Source organism: Montipora capricornis, chromosome 12 (assembly GCF_036669925.1).
Source record: "Montipora capricornis isolate CH-2021 chromosome 12, ASM3666992v2, whole genome shotgun sequence".
NCBI lineage: Eukaryota > Metazoa > Cnidaria > Anthozoa > Scleractinia > Acroporidae > Montipora > Montipora capricornis.
In genome coordinates, this window is record NC_090894.1 from 30,052,962 (window position 1) to 30,068,054 (window position 15,093).

Below are 15,093 nucleotides of genomic sequence, written 5' to 3' on the forward strand. Positions count from 1 at the left end.
AAAAAATAAGTGCGGGTAAAACAAGCCCTAAAGAGAGTCTTTCAATGAGACTCTTTTTAGAGTCTTTGAGCTGGATTCTCAGTGTAAATCAGCCTCGCAAGGCAAAACACTGTTCAAACCTTTGGTGAAATTCTAAATTACTGACATAACAAGGCTTAGCAGCAGTATAAAGTAAGCATTTTTGAGATTTCTTACCGAGCTTGCTTCTTGTTGTTGGAACTGCGCGCCGAAGCTTGATTCTGGCGCGGAAGGGTTTGAAAAATAAAATGTCATAACTCTTGGAGAAATCTCATGAAAATCACCAACAAAACTGTATGGATATGAATTATGATCAACGATCTTAAATCAATAGGAACTTCTCAAAAAATCGGCAACGCAAATGGGAAGAAAGCCAGAAAAAGTCTCCCGTTTTCGAAACAACGCCGCAAGCACTGGTTTCACGTCGTCGACGTGAGAGCGACGGTGGGCTGTCGTCAAATATTAAAGAACTGCGCATGACAGGAAGCAAAAATTCGCTTCCGGTACCCCGTCGTTGGGCCTCCCGTCCTGGTGCTTAAGGTCTCTAATTATTTCAAAGTATTACGTTGTGGCATTACTTCGGAAAGTGAAACGTCGGAAAATCGATATTGGTCGTTGCCATATCGATTTGAATTCAACTGAATGAGTGACAAATTGGCATATCTTGAACAAGTCGATATTGGTCGTTGACTTATCGATTAGTTTACATCTGAGTGAGTGAAAACTTTGCATATTCTGACCCCTAACAACAGTCGTTTCTACGCTTTGCATATCCACGACTTAAAAGGAAGGAAATAATTATTATTTGAGGATTTGATCTCGTTCTCCTTTAGAAGTGGATTTAAAAGTTCAGAGGACTATGGCTGTCATTCTTATGTGGGAATCCAAACTCACCCCTTCTCAGGCGAAGATGGGGGAAGGTTGTGTAGGCGAATAAAAACGAACAAAATCTAACTTAGAGGCTTCACGAATAGCCGCATAAAGGCTTCTCTTTGTTTTCCTTCCAGTTAATACCGTTACTGACCAAGAGTCCATGAGTAGGAGCCTACCTATGTACATATCCTTGAATGAACCTTGCGTGTATCTTTCTATTTTTAGAAATTAACTCACATTTACAGCAATTTACCTTAATTTGTACAATTTGCATACATTGTTTTTGCTATTTTTGTCTTCGTTTGATAATAACTTTATTCGGATCGGTCATTCTAAACAGTACGTGCAGGGCCGAAAACTTGCGGCGTTCTAAAAATAGAAAGATGTGCGCAAAGGTTGACTCATAGGGCTTGGTGAGAGCTCCGCGATCGTGGACTTCTATAACAAGTATTTGATGCGTTTGCATTCTGGGATTTTCTTAAAATCGTAAACAGCAAAGAAACTTACTTGGTAGTGGAACAGATGTACTCTGTGTATTATGGACAGGGTGGACTACAATGTTTTTAAATCTTGCTAAAGTGATTGGAATAATTAAAAGAAAAGTGTTTGTTGATACCGTGATAAGAATTGTCCCTAAGGGCTTGATCGCACTGGCGCATTTTTATTTTTTATTTTTTGTTTTGCCTAGAAATGGTAACTGCAAAGCTTGGAGGAGTGCAACCGTTGTGTACGAACCTAGTGTCGGCAGACTCTACCAAACTTCAAAGGAGCTGGTGTCTTGCTGCCTGGTCGGCCGATATTTTTTGTAAGGAGAAGCCTTTTTTTTTTCCGAAAAATGAAGCTCAAGACATTTAATTTTTTGTAGGCTAGTGCTACCCGTCCCAAAGATTGATTTTTGCTTTGACGCTCGGTCAGTCAATCGCTTCAACGTCTACAAACTAGGCTTGAAAATGGAATGACTTTTATTTCAACTGTGATTGTTCTCTACTGAACCAAAATATATCCCATAGCTGTAATGTTTTTGCCCCCGTTATCTGGAACAGCGTCATACGCTGCAAAGTTCCCACATGTGTTGGAATTATCATGATACCCTCCGTTACCAAACCCAATTCTGGAATCAGGAGTAAGGCAGTCGTTCTCGTTGTTTCCAATTATACCGATTCTTGCTCTAGAGTAGCCTACAGAAGCGGCATTGAACCCTTCCCTGTTACAGTTGGCCTGCAAGGACGCCTGCGAACCAATCAGCGTCTTCCATGTGTTGCGGCTCAGTGATGTGGAGCGGTATTTGCCGTCAGCTATCAGTGAATGCAGAGACTGGGCCTGCTTGTTGATGACCAGAAACTTGATTGGCTGACCAGGGATCTTCATACCGAGGCAGATCTTGGAGAAAGACGTGTTCCAGTAGGTCGGTAGCTTGGTCTCTTCAAAGTCAAACCCAGTCTTCCCTCCTGGGAGGTTGTAGAAGTCTTTGTTGCTCCACAAGGCCGAATCATAATGAAAGGTTTTCTGAAATAAAAACAAAAAAAACAAAGAATTAGCTGCACGTGCACAACGTAGAAAAAAGCCCTGAGAACGAGGTCGGTATAAGTTGGCAAAGGAGTTGATTGCAGAAGATGTCGAAAATAAATATCTATGCGGTTAGCAAAGAACTCAGTCGATTGTTGAGAAAAACTTGCGCTGTCGGATACCTTTTTGCCGTCAATCTTTATCGCAAGTGTCCATCCTCCACCTCCGCATACAAAGTTTCCCATGTGACAATAAACAGGAATCTTCTGCGACCCAAACATCAGTGGATACACTTGGCTTTTGGAGAACCTGTATCAAATAAAACCTCGTTTGTTGAAAGGGTTCGGAAGGTGATACGAAGAGCTTCCCGCGTGCATTAATCCCTGATGTCTACATTTTAAAATACATATAATTCAGTATTTTCATTAGGCGCTTACTTGTGTTTTTCATACAGCTCTTTGCACGAAGACGAAGAGACAGGAACAGCTGTAGAAAGTATATTAAAGATGCCGTGATCAGAAATAACTTCATAAAGTATTTTATTTTGGATAAGGAACATCTCTGACAAAGGTCGTCGAGCGATATTGGATGAATCGATATTAGATGGGATGCCAATCGCTAACAGCGACCAGGAAAAACCTACTAGACCGTCAAACGCGATGTTTTCTCAGTCGCCTCTCGCCAACTTCTCGTCTGCTTGTATTCTACCAATGAAACCATCGAAATGACAGATTGATGTTTAAAAGTCAGCTTACCTAGTGATGAATTCTTGACTACTGCAATGAGACTTTCCAGTTTATTTTGCAGCGTTTTAATAGCCTCGTTGGCTCCCGAATCTTGAAGCAAGTTGCACATAAGATTGCAAAGCATGACATGGCTGAACGGTTTGGCGCAAGAGTTGTCGGATCTATCTGCATTTACAGCCATCGAGAAAAAGACTGGAACGAAATAAACGCTGAGACTTAAGCGCATTTTGTACGAGATAAGGAAGCTCGCCCTCTTAACGAAGATTCCAAAATTCCTTGATTCCCAAGTAGTAGTGCGGTACTAACTTAAATAAGGAAATTAATAAGATTTTCCTATAGTTACAAATACGCCCGAAAATGTTCTTGTTAACAACCTCATCCAATCAGTTTAATCCAAGTTTACTGTTTTTCTTTTTACTCGGCTTATTCCGCTTTGGCGTTATGGTCAAGTGTCAGTGTACAACATGTACAAGAGTAGTGTACAGATATAAGAGGCAGTACTATAATTATTTTGTGTGAAAATAATAAGGCAAGTTATTGGATTACCCGGGCTGTAAAAGGTACAATGAAGGTACAATTCTGAACTTGGGGATTGAACATAAACAAACCCAACATTGACCATGCAGTGCATCATTTCAATGGCCTGAGGAGTGCCAAGATGTTTCATTTTGTATAAATCCATTTCAATATCACCGCTTACGAGAGTGACAGTAACGATAGTGCCATTTTACCCCTTTGCGACCCCTGTACCCAGGGGAACCAGGCGGACCAGGTTCTCCAGTTGTTGTTCTAGAAGCCGTGTCATTATATTTTTTCATGTTTCTTTAATATTTTTTTATCAACTCTTTGGGTTCATCGTAATAAAAAAGGAATATTTTCCAGCAGTAACGCAGTTTGCTGAACAGCTCGTAGTCAACACCCAGCTCCTCAAAAATTAGTTTGTTTTATCACGGTTGGTTTTTGGCACCTTGTGAGTCACTATGTATGTGCAAAATAGACAACGCTGCAGGTGTCGCCCGTTGATAAAATTATTCATTGACGATAGTGTCTTGGTTACTTTCACAAACCAGATCTTCAAAGACCACAATTTTTTGGTTGTCCACTGGAAGCTCTTCAGGGGGAAGAGATTTGTCCCAGTAAGCATCAATGATATCAGTGCATTTATAAAAAGCAATTTTTTCATTGGTTTTTTGGGCAGGCTCTCAGAAAGGGAATTACAAATGATCTCAATTTTTGATTTTTAATGCACGCTTATGCACCCTGAAAGCGTGCTATTTTTAAATGTTCGAAAATTGATATCATTTTCATCCCCTTCCTTCCCCTTTTTCTCTTCCTTTACCATCTTGTGATAGTCTGTTTCTATTGCAACAAAATATGTACGATTCTGCAATGGTTTACAAATTGTTAAAAATATTTAAAATACAAAAAAATAAAGCTCCACCGAACGGATTTGGAGAAGCCTTGTTCTTTTAAGAAAACTAAAGAACGAAAGAAATAATGCCTCCACAAACTCTTTGTCTACACTTTCGTTCGTACAAATTAACGATGAGTTTGAAATATTACCTGTATCGGGCCTTATCCCCATATAGAACCTGGCGTCATCTGGTAGGAAGTCATGGGGTCTAGCTTCTTTAGTACTGTTATTCAGCTCGCAGATATCGCCGGTGATCATGAAATTGTAGCTTTTGCACTTCATATTATTTTGACATAGAAAGTAGCAGTCAAGAGGAGTTCTGACAGCAACTGTTTTTAAAATGTGATTCTTAAGAGCTCCGCCGGACTCTAATAACTTGGCCTCACACCGTTTGCTAGAAGCCATCATGAACAACCGTGGAATAAAGAATATTGAAAAGATCGTCAAATATCCAAGCTTCTGATCCATGTTCTCCCTAATCACAGCGGTGCCCTATTTTAAAAAATAAAGTCAGGAAAGTGACATTATATTGCAAAATTTGAAAAAAAATATATAATAATAAAGGAAGAAAGGACCTACCTGCCAACCTGACAAAAATCTTTGAAGTCGCTTTAGTCGAAGAATCTTGTTAAAGAGAGCTAAGCTGTCGCAGTAAAATCCGTCAATCAGCTTGATCTTATAATAAGTAGAGCACGAAATAGGGCCTGTTATACCTCTGGACAGGAAGCAGCTGTCGGCAGAGCACGACTACATGTATTTCTTAATTGCTTTGAAAAAGGTCAACAATTTAAAAAATAGCCACTCATTGCCTACGTGTGGTTAGCGCAGTAAGACAGCGCTTTATTCCACAACTGTCAACTAAGCTGCGTTTTGTTTCCCTGGAGATTCAAGTTGTCTATGCGTAATATGTAGCTCTAATAGTACACGATCTATTGTTTTGGTACCGTATATCATTGTAGTGCCAATGTAGACGTCTTAGGCAGGGGTCGCACTAATGCTTTTGGTGTTTACATTGGACATAAAATCTGTCATCGCGTGCCTGCGACGAGTGCGACCCCTTTGTCGCGACCAGACGTAACTATGTCCGAAGGACCTAAAGATCATAAAAGCCGATGTCCTGCCTCGAAGCAGGTCATATCTTGTCTAATGGCCTTAAAATAACATTTTTATGTTTTTCTTCGGCCGCAATGTCAATCAAATCTGAAATACCGGCAAAAATCGAATTTTCTAAATTCTTCAAAGATAACACATGTGCACAGCTAGCTATAGTGGAACCTCGATTTAACGAAGTCGCTGGGGACCGGCCAAATTTGTTCGTTAAGGACGTTCGCGCCAAAATCTTCCTACGGTGAGATTTTCTTCATCTCTCGCCTAGAGTTAGGTCATAAAGTACTTACTCCAAAAATGAAAAAAAAAATGGGGTTCACCGACTTTGTTTCGGAGAAAATGGCAGTGGAAAAATGCCTTAATTTCGAGAAATCGGTCACAATAGCGAGATGTAGGCTCATCTGCTCATCCATCGAAAATCATAAAAATAAACTGTTGGAGTGAAAGTTTCCGTGCATAGGTTTTTAGGAGTGAGATTTTTAGATAATTGTATGCCGCTAGGGATGTGGTAAACAGTAGAGTTCATCCTGGACGAGCGTTTTCGTAAGCTGTATCCGTTGCAACCACTACCGGAATTCGCTGACACGAGGAAAGAAAATGTTAAAAAAAGATAACTTCTTAAGGTGAGAATTTTTTCATTTCATCATATTTTGTAGATAGTAAGTAAAGTAAGTGATTCATGATTAAAAAAATAGGGGTCACCGATGATCTGAACGAGTAAAATCGATGTGATTTTGCAAAGCTCCTGGAAAAGTTCGTTTGTCACGCTTTTGCGTGACCTGTCGGGCAAGGACTGGAACCCAAGAGAGATCGATCGTTGAAGAGATGAAAGGTATTTACCGAAAAAAAAAACCTTTTCCTCGAGCATAGCAACGAAGTTTTAAGCAGGGGTCATCTTCATTTGGTTGGTGTTTTGTATAATATCTCTCCATTGTCGTCATGCTCATCCTCTGGAGTGTGTTTCAATCGCTGATTGTTTCCACGCAGGTCTGCACTATTCAAGCGGACGAGGACGAAAATACTGCTCAATTTTCACGAAAGTAAAGGAAAAGAACTTTAAAAACATGCATTCACTTTGAACTTAAGTTCGTAGGGTAATAAAAAGATTAAAAAGAAACAGCCCCATTAAATTTACGCAACGGTTCGTCCTCGAGTTTTCCAAACTTTCAGCCACTAGTCTACTCGATCAGCTACCTTTTCCAGAGCTTTTCCATCCTCCCGCTCACTTCTCTTTGAAGTTTCATGATGATTCGGAAATAAATGTGCCATTCTTTTGCCGGCCTGGAATTTTTTCCTCGGCGTTTTTGTCGCCATGGTATTTTAACTTATGCTTGAAAAATTTGTATCAAAGTCAAGTAGACTAGTGCACGACTGTTAAAACCTCGCGAATATCAGTCGTGCAGTAGTCTACTTGACTTTCATGAATATTTTTAATCAATTTTGACTGATCACGATCTTCTCTGATCCAACGCTGTGGAAGACCTATCGTCCACGGTTTTTGCAAAGGTTTTAAAACCTGAACTTCACTAATGCTCGAAGTAATGCGTGACATATTACAGTCGCGTTACCTGCGCAGTAACGTTGCGCACAAGCAATTAGCGCGAACTTCCTTAAATCGAGGTTTCGTTATATCGAAAACATCGATGTAAAAGCTCTTTTGGCGCGTGAAATATTTAACAATTATTGGATGAGGTTGAGCATGTTAGCGATAATTATCAAAGCCAAAGTTTGTGTTATCTGCCGAAGCCGAAGGCTGAGGCGGATAACACAAACTGAGGCCTTGATAATTATCGCTAACATGCGAAAACCGAATTCAATAATTGTTTTATTATGCATATTCCTGAGCTGAGCTCCGCCATGACAAAACTGATCAAACTGCTGGTTAGTGTGTTAGGTGACGTCACTTCTGCATGCATAAAACTATTGTCTGTAGGTATGACGTCAATTCTACATATATAAAATATATTGTTTGTAGGTATGACGTAAGAGAAACAGAGCAAGCAAGAATTAGCTGCGTGCTTATAGCCAATCAAAATCGAGCTGGTGACACCAATGTATAATAATAAGAGTTGACAGTCCGGTGTCAAATATCATTTATGTCCCTCACGTGCGACCTCCAACACTCCTGTGGCGTAAATGTCGTGACATATTTGTGGGACAACATATGACGCGACATAAAAAGAAATAAGGCCACAGTGCGACCCCTGCCTTAGGTAAATAGCCCCCTAAGAAGACATGTGGTTACTAGTAAACCCAGAAAGATTGAAAAAAGTAAAAGGGAATGGAGAAACATTGGCTTCGAGGCTGACATGTTAATCATTTTCAAGATCCCTTGCAACTTCTTTATCACCACAAGCCTCTGATAGTTTTCAAGAAAATATTTCACTGAAGTTAATCCCTGTCCGGCGGAATTAGTATTTGGTTGGGGGACCTCCAAAGATACGACTTGCTGTCAGAAACAAAGGACCGAAAATACTATTTTAGCGCTCAAAAAATGCGAACTAAGCAAGGTGCAGATTTTGTTAGCCTGCCTAAAAGTAAATAAATAGTGATATACAGTTTGCGGGAATAGCAGTAGGAAGTTTTCAGGAAGTGTCGATCGACAATAAAATATTTTGCCATCAGCACTAAAATTTGTGACATGAAAACAACATAAATTTTGAACCTCGAATATAAAAAGTTAACATCAGCGAAAAACATTTTGGGAGATTTTTGCCCCGTTCATTTTTTGAAGGAAATCGCAAAATCGAAAGTGCCGTCGATTTCAGCGGTGTAGTGTAGCCCTTAAGAAAAAAAAACTGTGCAGATGCGTCGTTTTCCTCGGTGGGCACTTAACGCGTTCGGGAGGTGGGTTAGTGCACATAGCTGGTTCGAGCATGCGCACCCATGCGGCTCTTCATTACCCGATTATCTAATTTCATCGTTTTCTGATGACCTTTCCAATGCTATCAACATCTACTTCCCGACAAAAAGTGTCAGGCTTCACCCTACCGATAAACCCCGGATGTCTGCTGAGATTAAATCTCTCATACTCCAACGACAACGTGCTTACCATTCTGGGCCTACCGAAAAATGGCGATACCTTAGAAACAAAGTTCGGGAAGTCATCTGCAAACGCGAAAAGGCGTTTTATCCGCGCAAGGTGCAAAACGTAAAGGGTACTGACCCGAGGAACTGGTGGGGCTTGGAGAACAATTGTGCTATCCAGACGAGAACGGCAACATTATATCTGGTAAGACCCTCGCCACTCGTCCAAACAACGTTTTCATATCAGTAACTTCGGATCTTTAACCTCTTGACACCTCGAATTTCCCAGCCTTTTTACCATAGCTTGAACAACCACCCACCATATCTACTAAAGCTGTTCGTAAAAAGCTCCCGGTGCTTTAAAGGTACCTAGACCGAGCACCCGATGGAGTCCTAGCCCGTCTCCTAAAAGAGTTTTCACCTGAGCTGGCTGAGCCGGTTACTAGCATTTTTAACCGCTCACTGTCATCGGGGATATTCCCGACACAATGGAAGGACGCTAACATCACTCCTGTTCCCAAGGCCACGCCCATAACTGGGGACGGGAATTTAAGACCTATCGCCCTGACGCCGGTGCTTTCTAAAGTGCTACAGGATTTCGTTGTTGAGTGGCTGTTAGAAGATGAGCGACATCTCATCGACCCCCAGCAATTTGGCAGTTTCAAAGTAACCTCTATCGCCTATTGTCTTTTCGACATGGTACACAACTGGCTCTCGCCCATTGACCACCCTGGTAAGTTCCTGAGAGTGTCCTTCCTAGATTTCAGCAAGGTGTTCGATCACATTGGAATGTCGTTATTATTGTCAATGGTATTAGGTGAGCGTGGCCCTACGGGAGTATTGAATTGTTGTTAAATTATAAAAGCTAGGGCAATTTATTCAAGTAGGATGTGTAGTGTAACCGTGTGCTAGATCTAATAAGTGTTTTAAAGGAGAACTGAAGATAAAAATGAAATTTTTAGTGCCTGACTTAGTTAAAGGAAATATACGAGTATTTGAGGGGTTTCTTACATTTTTTCGTCTTTATGAGGCCAGAAAGACCCTATTGATTACTCGATGGAAGTCCGCCATTTTGCCTGTATTATAGCGGGCTTGGGCGCTAAGCGTGACGTCATTGCGCTCACTTGCTTGAAAGCGGGAATGGCTCAGTGCGTTATTGTGGGCTGTTCTAATAGAACTGTCAGACACCAAAAGAGTTAAGTTTTTCGGAGAAGTGAACCGAAGAGTTGTTTTTGCGAACAACTGGGACACGTCATTCAGTGAATGGCAATCGCGCTTCAAGCTGGGTTTTGTAAACTCGGCAACGATCACAAAGATGTTTAACTTTGAAAATTCGCAATACTACGAACAGAGTAATGTGTTTACATACGATGGCAGTTTGTAGCACTTCTCTTTGCAAACACATGCACGGTCGAAATGCTAGAATCCTGCTTTACGCAACGAATAGCTTGATCTGCCGTCACATCTAACTTAAATAGATATTAAGCTATATGTAGATCTGTTAGTTAAGAGCTATGAGCATCACTAGATGTCTGTAAGCTAAAGTTTGTCAAATTGAATCGAAATGATAGACAAAACAACAGCAGTCAACAGAATCTCGTAGTAATCAAGTTTTCTTTATTACCTTAACATCTTTCTCACATTTCTCAATGATTGTCAGCAGCTCCTGGCAGCATTCTGACATTTTTAGATCCGATAGTCTTGTTAAGGAAAATATCAGAGATGTTTTCAGCCAGTTCTCGCGCCATTTTTACACCTGAGGCCATGCGGTCGAGGAACCTTGTGAGCACGTGCTCAACAGTGACACAAATGAGGAACCTCGTGTCTCGAACCCAGATTGTAAAACGGTGCTTCGTCGTTTCTCTGAGGGTACTGGAAAGGGATTAGTTTTTGTTAACGAGTGATGATGATGATGATGATGATGTTGGCACTAACACATCCCTTATTTTCATTTACATGTCCACCTTTTTAGGGTGGGGGGAGGGGGTGATAAATTGATGACTTATGACAAATTCAATCGAAGGAGAACTGTGAAGAAGTCGTGGATGCATTCCTTACAATCGGGGAGTTCTGTTGCAATCAGTTGCTGTCTGATCTTGGCTAGGAAATAATGACTGAATATTCGTGTTTGATTTTAATCTGAAAAGAATGCGTTATCATTGGCAGACTACACCGGGTCATTTTCAAATATCTGAAGGGTCCTCAACTATGTAAACAGCCACGAATGCCTCAGTTTGCAATAAGTAAAAACAAGGGTTGTTTCCAACCTTTCACGAAATCTGGTACGCATCATGAAACATGCATGCTGTAGTTAGTTGCATTTTGTAGATACAAAAGAGCCAGGTGAAAAGAATCGCCATCCAGTGTTTTCGGCTCCTTTAAACTTTTTACGAGGTTGTCAAAAGCCTATGAAGTACCAGAGGATAGTAGGAAAGAGCGAATTCGTGTTTGATTGTTATCGTAAAGGAATGCTTCTGTTCAACTACAACAAGGTGATGCCGAAAAGATCTGGATATTTCTCAACTTTGTAAATAAAGCTATCTAGTGGTTTTAACTCCGTCCTAATATAATTACCTTAATGCTCATTCAGCTTTTAAATATGTTAAAAGTGCACCTTAAAGGTATTGAATGTAACCAATAGAATGCTGAAATAATAACAGACTAAAAGAGCAGTAGTTTGCTTTTGGTGATAACATTCAGTTGTCACTGTCCACGGCAATCTCACGTCGTGCTCCTTTGCTAGTACGAGTGGCCCTGTGAACTTTGCGGATCGACGAGAAAGTGTCTCTTCGCATTCATTTTCAGCACACATAGCACAGTGACACCTTTTGTGTGGTCTTCCACTGAGCAATAACTCGGTAACACATGCTGACTGCAACAAGTACTGATCAATCCCGTCGGTCATTCTAAACAGGGCGTGTAGGGCCGAAAAACTTGTTGCGTTTTAAAATAGAAAGATAAGCGCAAAGGTTCACTCATAGGGCTCCTGTATGACGTATTTGGTGCACTTGCATCCAGGGACTTTCTTAAAATCGTGAACAGCAAAGAAACTTAGTTGGTAGTGGAACAGATGTACTTTGTGTATTATGGACAGGGTGGACTACAATGTTTTTAAATCTTCAAACTTCAAAAGAGCCGGTGTATTGCTTCCTTGTCGGCCTAAATTTTTTGTGAGGAGAAGCCTTTTTTTTCGAAAAATGCAGCTCGTGACATTTAATATTTTGTAGGCTAGTGCTACCCGTCCCTAAGATTGATTTTTGCTTTGACGCTCGTTCAGTCAATCGCTTCAACGTCTACAAACTAGGCTTGAAAATGGAATGGCTCTTTCATTTCAACTGTGACTCTTTTGAAAATTCAAACACAGGTGCATTCTTCTCTACTGAACCAAAATATATCCCATGACTTAAATGTTCTTGCCCCCATTATCTGAAGACGGGTGATTTATAGCGAAGTTTCCACATGTATTGAGATTATCATGATGCCCTCCATTACCAAACCCAATTCTGGAATCAGGAGTAAGGCAGTCGTTCTCGTTGTTTCCAATGATGCCGATTCTTGTTCTAGAGTGGCCTTTAGAAGCGGCATTGAACCCTTCCCTCTTACAGTTGGCCTGCAAGGACGCCTGATCAAGAAGCAATAAGCGTCTTCCATTTGTTGCGGCTCAGTGATGTGGAGCGGTATTTGCCGTCCGCTATCAGTGAATGCAGAGACTGAGCCTGCTTGTTAATGACCAGAAACTTGATTGGCTGACTAGGGATCTTCATACCGAGGCATATCTTGGAGAAAGACGTGTTCCAGTAGGACGGTAGTTTGGTTTCTTCAAAGTCAAACCCAGTCTTCCCTCCTGGGAGGTTGTAGGCGTTTTTGTTGCTCCACAAGGCCGAATCATAATGAAAGGTTTTCTGAAATAAAAGCAAAAAAACCAAAAGAGTCAGCTACACGAGCACAACCTACTAGTTCCCAGGGCTTTTCTCCACCGAGAGTTGGGCTTTCTCGGCGGAGAAAAGCCCTGGGAACGAAGTTGGTATAAGTGATGTCGAAAATAAACTTTTATATGCAGTTAGGGAAGAACTTCAATTGTTGCGAAATACTTGCGCCGTCACATACCTTTTTGCCGTCAGTCTTCATCGCAAGCGTCCATCCTCCACCTCCGCATCCAAAGTTTCCCATGTGACAATAAACAGGAATCTTTTGCGACCCAAACATCAGTGGATGCACTTGGCTTTTGGAGAACGTGTACCAAATAAAACTTTGTTGTTGAAAGAGTTCGGAAGCCGCTGAATACGAAGAGTTTCCCACGTGCCTTCTCTTGAATTCCCTGAGGTCTACATTTTAAAATACCTAAAGTTCATTACGAGCCTACTTGTGTTTTTCATACAGCTCCTTGCACGAAAACGAAGAGACAGGAACAGCAGGAACAGCTGTAGAAAGTACATAAAGGATGTCGTGATGAGAAATAACTTCAAAAGGTATTTTATTTTGGATAAGGAACATCTCTGACAAAGCTGCATGGTGGAGCGATATTGGATGAATCGATATTAGATGGGATGTCAATTGCTAACAGCGACCAGGAAAAGCCTACGAGACCGTCAAACGTAGACTAAACGTGATGTTTTCTTGGCCTCTCGCCAACTTCTCGTCTGCTTGTATTCTGTCAATGAAACCATCGAAATGACCGATCAATTTTTAAAAATCAGCTTACCTAGAGATGATTTCTTGACTATTCATGAGACTTTCCAGTTTTTTTTACAGCGTTTTAACAGCCTCGTTGGCTCCCTAATCATGAAGCAAGTTGCACATGAGATTGCAAAGCATGACATGGCTGAACGGATTGGTGCATTTACAGCCATCGAGAAAAAGACTGGAACGAAATAAACGCTGAGACTTAAGCGCATTTTGTAACAAATACGGAAGCTCGCCCTCTTAACAAAAACTGGGCAAGAGTGCTATGGCGCGCGAACGTGTTTTCTGAAGTTCTACACACGGCTGGTTTTTGGCACCTTGTGAGTCACTCTATAAGTGGAAAATAGACAGTGCTGCAGGTGGCGCCCGTATTCATCGACGATAGTATCTTGGTTACTTTCACAAACCAGATCTTCAAAGCCAATAATTTTTTGTTTGTCCACTGGAAGCTCTTCAGGAAAAGAGATTTGTGCCCGTAAGCATCAATGATATCAGCGATTGTGGGCAGTCGCGTGGTTAACATACTCAAGAAATAGAAAGGGAATTACAAATGATCTCAAGTTTTGATTTTTAATGCACGCTTATGCACCTTGAAAGCGTGCTATTTTTAAATGTTCGAAAATTGATATCATTTTCATCCCCTTCCTTCCCCTTTTTCTCTTCCTTCACCATCTTGTGATAGTCTGGTTCTATTGCAACAAAATATGTACGATTCTGCAATGGCTTACAAATTGTTAAAAATATTTAAAATACAAAAAAATAAAGCTCCACCGAACGGATTTGGAGAAGCCTTGTTCTTTTAAGAAAACTAAAGAACGAAAGAAATAATGCCTCCACAAACTCTTTGTCTACACTTTCGTTCGTACAAATTGATGATGACTTTGAAATATCACCTGTATCGGGCCTTATCTCCATATAGAACCTGGCGTCATCTGGTAGGAAGTCATGGGGTCTAGCTTCTTTAGTACTGTTATTCAGCTCGCAGATATCGCCGGTGATCATGAAATTGTAGCTTTTGCACTTCATATTATTTTGACATAGAAAGTAGCAGTCAAGAGGAGTTCTGACAGCAACCGTTTTTAAAATGTGATTCTTAAGAACTCTGCCGGGCTTTAATAACTTGACCTCACACCGTTTGCTAGAAGCCATCATGAACAACCGTGGAATAAAGAATATTGAAAAGATCGTCAAATATATGTTCTCCCTAATCACAGCAGTGTCCTATTTTAAAAAATAAAGTCAGGAAAGTGACATTATATTGCAAAATTTGAAAAAAAAAAAAAATTCATAATAAAGGAAGAAAAGAAAAAGTGTCAGCAACCTGACAGGAATCTTTGAAGTCGCTTTAGTCGAAGAATCTTGTTAAAGAGAGGCTGTTGCAGTAAAACACGTCAATCAGCTTGATCTTGTAATAACCAGAGCACGAAATAGGGCCTTTTATACCTGGATGTATGTGGTGAACAATTTATGTACTCACTGGACAGGAAGCAGCTGTCTGCAGAGCACGACCACATGTATTTCTTAATTGCTTTGAAAAAGGTCAACAATTAAAAAATAGGCTCTCATTGCGTAGGTGTGGTAGTGCAGAAACACAGCACTTTATTCCGCAACTGTCAACTGAGCTGGGATCTGTTTTCCTGGAGATTCAAGTTGTCTATGCGAAAAATGCAGCTCTAATAGTACACGATATTGTTTTGGCACCGTATATCATTGTAATGC

The 15,093-nt window shown here is 40.7% G+C and overlaps 1 protein-coding gene and 1 pseudogene across 1 annotated transcript; both read right to left on the reverse strand.

Annotated features, from left to right (window-relative positions):
• Window positions 1–1,875: 1,875 nt before the first annotated feature.
• Window positions 1,876–4,915, reverse strand: LOC138026623 (uncharacterized skeletal organic matrix protein 5-like). Its single transcript, XM_068874046.1, has 4 exons — window positions 4,707–4,915; window positions 2,835–2,883; window positions 2,580–2,706; window positions 1,876–2,397 (listed from the first exon to the last, which is right to left on the reverse strand). The coding sequence occupies exons 1-4, from the start codon at window positions 4,837–4,839 to the stop codon at window positions 1,876–1,878; spliced, it is 831 nt and encodes a 276-aa protein (XP_068730147.1). The 5' UTR covers window positions 4,840–4,915.
• A 6,997-nt stretch (window positions 4,916–11,912) lies between these two features.
• LOC138026859 (uncharacterized skeletal organic matrix protein 5-like) lies at window positions 11,913–12,897 on the reverse strand (annotated as a pseudogene).
• Window positions 12,898–15,093: the final 2,196 nt, after the last annotated feature.

Excerpts from the sequence above, each read along its gene's own strand:
- LOC138026623 (XM_068874046.1), bottom strand. The coding sequence starts at position 4,839 with ATGAAGTGCAAAAGCTACAATTTCATGATCACCGGCGATATCTGCGAG. Across the intron at positions 2,884-4,706 it reads GGGGATAAGGCCCGATACAG|CTGTTCCTGTCTCTTCGTCT; the intron begins GTAATATTTCAA and ends TACTTTCTACAG. Across the intron at positions 2,707-2,834 it reads GAGCTGTATGAAAAACACAA|GTTCTCCAAAAGCCAAGTGT; the intron begins GTAAGCGCCTAA and ends TATTTGATACAG.